General features: G+C 56.5%; 1 protein-coding gene across 8 annotated transcripts; it reads right to left on the bottom strand.

Annotated features, from left to right (window-relative positions):
- Nucleotides 1–864: 864 nt before the first annotated feature.
- On the bottom strand, nt 865–8,185 carry PHETA1 (PH domain containing endocytic trafficking adaptor 1). Of its 8 annotated transcripts, none has more exons than XM_019734073.2 (7): nt 7,937–8,163; nt 6,373–6,445; nt 5,449–5,573; nt 5,152–5,319; nt 4,887–5,028; nt 3,980–4,145; nt 865–3,548 (listed from the first exon to the last, which is right to left on the bottom strand). In XM_019734073.2, exons 6-7 carry the CDS (start codon nt 4,029–4,031, stop codon nt 2,866–2,868), a joined length of 735 nt encoding a protein of 244 aa, XP_019589632.2. In that variant the 5' UTR covers nt 4,032–4,145; nt 4,887–5,028; nt 5,152–5,319; nt 5,449–5,573; nt 6,373–6,445; nt 7,937–8,163; the 3' UTR covers nt 865–2,865. The 8 variants fall into 8 exon arrangements, with proteins under 8 accessions (XP_019589632.2, XP_019589633.2, XP_074177467.1 ...); XM_019734074.2 differs by having other exon boundaries at nt 5,152–5,177; XM_074321366.1 differs by having other exon boundaries at nt 4,887–5,319.
- Nucleotides 8,186–8,189: the final 4 nt, after the last annotated feature.

Here is an 8,189-nt window from a genome sequence, read left to right as displayed (position 1 = left end):
TCACAAGTGGCATGATTCCCTGACCTTAATATTTTTCGTTTCTCATTCTTGAACTTGTTCTGCAGAGCGAGGACTGTAGATTTTTCATCCTAAACCACATTTTCCTGAATGTGCATGGTTTTTCCAGGCTGACAAAGGAGACATGTGACCCAAGCTCTGAATCGATATTAGAAGTACCTAGGGCCTAGTCCATCATGCTGGGTGACCTGGGGCCAGCCCCTTTCCACCTATGAATCCCCCATTAGCCCAGCAGACTCCATGAGTCTTAGACAGCAGACACATAGCATTAGTACTATCCAATCCACCCTGTGATCACGGCAGACATTACTAATCAATCGCAGGATCGGTCCCTCTCAACCAGCACTGATGCCAGAATCTCCTCACTCCAGGCCCCTGGCAGCCCCATGAACTGATCAAGAAGAACCGGGTTTTGACTCTTCCATTTGCTGTCCCTGCCATCCCTCCCAACTGTAAGACAGACCTTCAACCCATAGTTGACTTTCAAATCCTCACCTTTCCCTCTGCCTTCTCTCCCCTCAGAAAAGGAACTTTGTGACTCTATTTCCCCGTATTCCCCTTCTTCCACAGGATTCCAGGGGTTTACATCCCTGCTGACACTTTTCAGCTGTGTGAACTTGACAGATTTCTTAACTTCTCTGTGCCTCAGTTTCCTCATCTGTAAAATGGGGCTAGTATCTGCCATAAGAGGTTATGAGAATGTGCCTGGCAGAGCCAGCCATCAGCCATGGAGGGGGGGGGGCACTCATCACACACTGATCACCTCTCCTGTAGGGCCTGCTCCTGGCCCTGCCAAGCATCTCAATCTAGGATTTTGATGGGGGAAAATAATGACACAACCATTCATTACTTGTCAAACTTTTGGTTTTTTTATTTTAGCCTTTACACCCCCACCCAGGCTGCCTGATACTTCTTCCTCCACCCAACTGTGGAGGCAGCCTGACCCCATCTTGTGCTTTTGGAGATGGGGAGTGTGGGGGGGCAATTCCCACCAGCCCCCCAGGGAGACCAGGGCATTGTACCTTTGTAGCTTGTAAACCTGCACCAGGACGGGGGCCAACACCTCACCCACCAGCTGGGTCTGGCCAGGACATGGGCTCAGGGCAGCTCCTAACACCTCTGGAGACCCAGAACTTATGGAGGAGCCACCGTCCCCACCCCCACTGCTCAGGACTTGGGAAAGAGGAGGACAGGAAGTGTACCAAGACCCCAGAATTCCCTGCTACAGAGCAGGGCATGCTGGGAGAAGGCAAAGAACCAGGTGAGATTCTTGAGGTGGCTTTGTCTCCAGCCAAGGTTCCTGGCCCTCTCCCTGGGGGCAGTGCCAATGGTCCTCTCTCATCCCCCACCCCAGCCAAGCCCAGAGCCAGGCACCCCGTCCCTTACTACCAGCCAACAAGAAACAAGTAGTGAAAATACCAAGCTTTGTTGCTAGAAAAAAACCACCGAAGTATTAAAAATTAAATTAAAACAGAAGCCCAGTCAACTGAACCAGCAGTGAGCTGGTGATTGAAGACACACAGACAGCCCCCATTCTTCCCCGAGCCCCAGGGTCTCTAAATAGCAGGAAGGGGCCTCGGGAACAAGTCTATCTGTCACCAAGAGGGACCCTCTGGGGAATAAAGGTTGGGAGGAGGTATCCTCAGAGGGTCCCCAGTGTAGGGCACTGAGGACTGTAAACATGACCCAGCTTGAGGGCCAGGGGTGTCCCAGCCTCAGAGATTCTCCTGTGAAGAACAGCCTCTGTGGTGAGAATAATGAAACAGCAGTCAGCCTCCCCAATGGAATATTGGGGGGTGAAGGGGGCTGGGCTGTGACGGAGGGAGGGGCTTCCAGAAGCCAAACACAGCTTTGTAACTGTTTCTTTGCCTCCTACTGGATCAGCACCTGGGCCCTTTCTGGGTGGTGAGTTAGCTCGTGGCCACCCCTCCCTAGTGGAACCTACTGGAAAGTCAGCTCATGCCATGGCTGCCCAGCCAGACTGGACCAGGTCAGGTGAGCTCCCAAGAGGCCCCACCCCAGTCCGGGGGCAGAAGAGCTGGCTCTGGCAGAAGGAGACTGAAGGATGTGGTTAAGGACAGTCAGGAGAGCACGTGAGAGCCACCACAGGAACACAGACACGGCCCAAGGCCAGAGGCCACTACTGCGCCAGGAGCACCACCTCAAGGCCTGGATGAGGCCCAGGGCAAAGTCTTGCCTGGGCCCCACTCCAGGCTAGCAGTGGTCGGGACCAGGCAATCTCACCATACCGGTTACGCATTAAAACCTGCCTGCCTTTTGCACCTGCTGCTTCTGGAGGCAGGCAGGCAGCCTGGAGCCAAGCCAGCTTCTCTGGAAGGCCCTGGAGCACAAGGAGGTCAGACCCAGGTGTGTGGCACAGCCGCGCCTTCTCTCTGTCCATGCTGAGACCAGGACCAGGGCTGATGGGGCATTTGTCTTCAGGCCGTAGATCCCCGTCAGGTTCGTCACAGCAGCCAGGACCTATTGCCAGCAACAGGCCTTTGCTGGGTAAACGGGCCAGGACTGCGGTTACAGTTCCTTTGAAACCAGCTCTCTCGGGCTTCTTGAGGCTCAGCCAGGCCCAGGATTCTCCTTAGAATCAGGCAATGGCCTTCTCTGAGTCACACAAGTCCCAGCTTGAATCCCCTGAAAGGAGGCCACACAGGGACCACAATTTCCCTCAAGACTTGATATGATTTCCCGGGGACCAGGTCCCCCAGTCTGTCAGGGCTGGGCCTGTCAGAGCAGCCCCTGGGACTCGAGTCCCACCAGAACCAGGACCCCTGGTGACCTCAGGGCTGGCTGTGACTTTAACCCTCCCCTTCAGGACGGGCCCTCACCATCCCTTCAGGGCTGGGCCCGGTTCCTGAGCCACTGACTCCTCAGGGCCCTGACCTCCTGCCCGTACCACTCGTGCAGCTGGGCGAAGGAGGCCGAGTCCAGAGGCCCGTTGGGCACTGAGCGCCGGCGGGGTGGCAGTGGCGGGGGCTCAGGACCAGGCCGTGCGCCGGTTGAGGTGCCTATGGGGGCGGTGGGTAGCTCGGTGCTCCAGACCGCACAGCCGTTCTCCTTGTGGGGGAGGGCGCGGGGCCGGCGTGGCGCAGGAGGGCCGCCCCCTGCCCGCATGGCGGCCAGCTGCTGCTCTAGCTCTCGCACCACCAGCCGCAGGTAGTCGAAGCTGGCCCGCGACAGTGCCTTCACCCAGCCCTCCATGGCGGCCTGGCTCTCGGCGGCCAGCACGTAGGTTCGGGCCTGGGCCCCCGCGAAGCGCACGGCGAAGGCGAACTCCTCCGCGGCCTCCACCAGCTCCACCGTGCAGCCCTCCAGGATGATGACGCCCACAGGCTCCCGGCTGGCCGGGTCCTCGAAGTAGAAGAGCATGTTGCCGCGCAGCACGAACCAGCGCCGGTGGTAGGCCGCGTGCCGGCCGCCCTTCTTGTACAGGAAGCCGGCGTTGTCCACCGGCGCGTCGCAGGTGGCATAGAAGGCCAGGCTGCGCTCGTTCAGCTTCATGGCGGTGAGGAGGCGGCCTGCGGGGTGGGGTGGGGGGGGCGCTGCTCAGGGCCTGTCTCCAAACAGGACAGCTGTCACTCACGTGGCCACTGCCACCGGCTCACCCAGGGCCTCACCCTGACCTCACCGCCACCCTCGGCTGCCATAACAATCAATATCCCTCTTCCACAAATGAGGAAACTGAGGCTCAGAGTGGTGTGACCTGCCCCGTGCTCACACTGCCCAGGACTCACACCTGGGTCAAATTCAAACGCTGGCCCCAGAATTGAGGCTCATAACCCTCCTGCTGTCCTCCTCCCCAAAATGATGTTGAGGATTCCTACTGCATGCCAAGCATTTTATGTATCTTAACTCACCTCGCAGCTAACCTCAGTTGGCAGGGAAAAGCCTGACTCCGCCCCCCTCCCTTGACAGATGGGGAAACAAAGCAGCGAGGTTAGTGACTCACCCAAGGTCACAAAGCAAGTTGAAGGGAGCTGAAATTCAAACCCAGGCCTCATTTAAGGCCCTGTTGTTTCCATCATCCCCCGGGACCAGACTGGCTGACCTTTTGTGGTCCCTTTCAGGTCCCAGCTTTGATTTCCTAACTCTGCTTTGATTTGGTTGTCCGTGAACTGACAATATGAACAGAACCTATTTCAGAGGGTTGCAGGGACTTCGTTCGTCAAAAACATTTATTAAGCACCCACTGTGAGCCAGGCCCTGTTCTCCACACTAGGATAAAGCAGTAAACAGGATGGAGGGCCAGTGCTCTTGTGGTGCTGACATGCTAGTGGCAGGTGAAGGGGACAGATAGTTAACAAACACATAAAATGAGTCTGCCCGATGGTCTTCAGTGCTATAGAAAATCTAATACAGGGAAGGGGGTCAGGCGGGTTGGCAGCAAGAGGAGAGTTTGATTTTAATAGGGGGGTGAGGAAAGGCTGTACTGAGAAGGTAACATCTGAGCAGAGACGTAAGGAGGCAAAGGAGGGATCCCCTGGGACTCACTTGGCAGAGGGCACAGCAAGTGCAAAGGGCCTGAAGTAGGAACCTGCTAGAGTGCTTGAGGAAGAGCAGGAGGCCAGTGAGGCTAGAGCAGAGTGAGGGAGGGTGGCAGATGCAGTCAGACAAGCAGAAAAGATTGTGGTGAAATGATCCAGAAAGGACCCAGGCTTTCGTCCACACTTATGGAGAGGGGATGGGGAGACAGCATCCTGTACCCAAAGTAGAGGAATCGCGCTCTATCCACTTTCCTCAAGGAGCACATGATGGGGCAACACTGGCCAGGTCAGACTTATTGGGATGTGGTATGTGGGCCCCCAATGCGGCCACACCCTCCCTTGGGGTTTTCCATGGTCACTGTGAGGACCCACCTTATGCTCCTGCTTCAACAGCCTCACTCTACATAAGACAATGGCTACATTTTTCAAAAGACAAAGTATGTGAAGTCCCTGGAATGCCGTAGGTGTTCAGTTAATGCTTATTCCCCAGCCTGGATGGTGCCTTACTCAGGGCCTGGAGGAATGAGGTATGGTTGGTGGCTCTCCTGGAAGCACCTGGCCACCGAGGGGCCCAGCCAGGCAACCTGACCCAGGGAGCAGGTGGCGATTGCTCCCAACCAAATCCAACTCGTCTCACCTGCCTATGCAGTCAAGGAAGGCTTCCTGGAAGAGGCAACACAAGTTGATTTCATAGCTGAGTCAGCCTGTGCTAACGTGGTAACCAGGCCAAGGCCAGAGTCTCTGCTATGCCTCCCGGTGTGACTTCAGACATTGGCTGCCCTTCTCTGAGCCTCAGTTTCTCTCTCTGCAAAATGGGACTCATACATTCTCCCCCACAGCCCAACAACCTCATATGGACCCCAGCCCCATTTCTCACAGGAACTATCCACCCCACTTATCCCATTTCCCTCCTACCTCTCAGGCCACCACTCACCTCCCTGCCCTCAGCCCAATCTGCTTTCGGCGAGCTGTTCTCTGGGTTCAATTGTCAGCTCTGTAGTGTCCAGAATGTGTGATCTCAGGCAAGCTTTAAGCCTCTTTGGGCCTCTATTTCCACATCTGTAAAATGGGATCATAACAGCACCTAAGTCAGGGTTGTTGTGACAATAACACAGTGATTACATAGAAGGCACTGAACATGGTGCCAGGCACACAGTATGTGCTCAGAAGTGGCAGCTGTTGACATTCTTCTCAGCCTCCCCACATGCTCCCCTCAGTGCTCTGTCTCAGCAAATGGCCTTTGGCTTCTCCCCTCACCCCCACTATGACCACTCATCAAGTCCAGTTACTCCCCCCTCCAACCTCTTCCAAATCAGTGGCCTAATCTCTGCCCACTGCCACCTCTGCACTCTAGGTCCCCATCACTGCTCATCCGGACCGCTCCATCTGTGAGTGGCCTCTTCATCTGTCTCCCAGCCTCCACCCTTGTCCCTTCCCTATCCATGTTCTTCAGGGTAAGAACCAAACTCTATCCTAGGCCTCTCCACTGAAATCCATGCCCCATAGCGAGATCCTGTGAAAACCAAATCCAGCCACACTGCTCCTCCGCTCTAAGCCCTCCCATGGCTCCCTACTTCTCTCAGTATAAAATTCAGTCTTCCCCATGGTGTCCAAATTCCCTTCCTCTTGCTTACTCATCTTCAGCCACCTTGGTCTCCTTGCTGTTCCTCATGTTCCCGTCTCAGGGCCTTTGCCCTGGCTGTTCCCTCTGCCTGGAATGCCCTTCCCGTATCTTCACATGGCCAACTCCTCATCCTTCAGTTTCAGCTTGACCATCACCTCCTCAGGGAGGCAGTCCCTGACCACCCTATACCAGAGACTCCCCCAGTCACTCTCTTGTACCCCACCCTGAAAGTACCTAGGTCATTTTTGCCTTCTGTAGGGGCTTTTGTCTGGATCCCAGTGTCTGGCAGTAGTTGGTGCTGAAATGCCTGTAAAACGAGTCAAACAGTCATCTTAAACCTCAACAGCCCCATGACAAGGGGTCTATTCCCCATCCCACATTCACAGATGTGGAAACAGAGACACACAGAGATTGAGGCACTAGCCCAAAGGTACAATGCTGTGCCCAGAATCAAATGCTCTAGGCAGCTGGCCCAAAGGGACTGATCTTGGGGTCTCTCCACCCCATTAAGGCCAAAGGAAGAGCAGTTTCCCTCATGCTCAGCAAATGGAGCCAGCCAGGCCAGGGTTACCGGCAATGCAGGACCCTGCTCTGTCCACGGCCTCTGCTTCCTCCAACCCCAGCAAGAACCAGTGTGTAGAGGGGTGAGGGGGTGAGTACAGTAAGCAGCAGGGGCACGGCTCTAGCCTCTGTCAGGGCCTGGTCCCTGGCTTATCTCCTCACACTCCTGTTTTCCAAGACGGTCAAAGTCCACTGTGGGCACTGCTACTGATTCAACAGCTCATGGCCAGGCACAGAGCTGGAGGGGGCCCAGCTCCTTTATGGTCCCAGGGCCAAGTTCTCGCCTCCTCTAGAACAGGCTGGAGGGCCTTGAGAAAGTCACTTCACCTTTCCAAGCCTCAGTTTCCTCATCCATCAGTGGGCTGTGGAGAGGATTCAATGAGCTAAAACGAGGAAAGCCTGCTGGAAAACTGTGGGAAAGCCACCAAACACATTGCTGTTATGAGTTGGGATTTTCACAGCCTCATCTATAAAATGAGAACACTAACACCCATCCTTCCAGGAAGGGTTGAATAAATTAATCCTGAAGAGCCATTTTGCAAATTGCTTAGCAGGTAGTGAGCACTCAAGAAAGCTGTCCAAAAGGCAAGTAATTAGCTCAAGGTCTCCCGGGAAACGGGTGGCCCAGAATCCTGGACTCTGGGGAACCTGTGGTATGGCATTTTGGCACACACTTCAAGGAAAGAAACCAGACCACAAGTCCTGAGGGTGAATCCAGCTGCCACAGTGTTCCCTGGCAGTGGGCATGCAGGAGAGGGTGTGGTAGGTACAGGCAGAAAAACATGTGCTGGGAACCATGAAGCAGGGGCCACAGGGACGCCAGGATGCCAGCGCCAGGCCAGAGGCAGCCCCACTGCCTATTGCAGAGACTGGATCTCCAGCTCTGATCCTAGCTGCCTTCTGTCCCTTCGTGTCGTGTGGAAGCTCTGAGTTTCCTAAAGGGCAGCCAGAGCCCCGGATCGGTGGTCAATGGAAGAATGTGAGTGCCAAGTGGAGGGCTTGCCCCAGAGTTCAAAAAGCGGCAGAGGTCCCTTATGGGGCTGGGGGGGGGTGTGGAGGAGAGTCATCGGCCAAGTTCGCCCCCCGCACCTGGGGTCCCTAACGGGGAAATTACAGATCCCCATCAGAGGGTTCTCCAGACGCCCGCGGGACCCCGAGGCCCACGGCGGCCGGAGCCCTGTCCCGCGCGTCCCCTTTGCAGATCTTCCCGCAGGTCCCCGCTCCAGGCCGGCCTTACCTCGCAGCCAGGCCTAGGGCGGCAGTGGCGGCGACGGAATGGGAGGCGCAGGGCGGGCGGGCGGCCTGGCCATGGCCCGGGACCCGCTCGGTGGCGGCGACGGTGACGGCGTCGGCGCTTTGTCTCCCGGGCGGCCGAGCCGGCGCAGCCGCGGGAGAGCGCGGCTCGGAGGAAAGGAGGCGGAGGCAGCCGGACAGCCAGCGACCCCCGGGCGCACCCCTTTAACCCTTCCCGACCCACCCGCCCCGGCTAC

This window comes from Rhinolophus sinicus, linkage group LG16 (genome assembly GCF_036562045.2).
Source record: "Rhinolophus sinicus isolate RSC01 linkage group LG16, ASM3656204v1, whole genome shotgun sequence".
Classification (NCBI taxonomy): Eukaryota; Metazoa; Chordata; class Mammalia; order Chiroptera; family Rhinolophidae; genus Rhinolophus; species Rhinolophus sinicus.
Note: the sequence above shows the minus strand (reverse complement) of the source record. Positions and strands in the feature narration are given on the sequence as shown.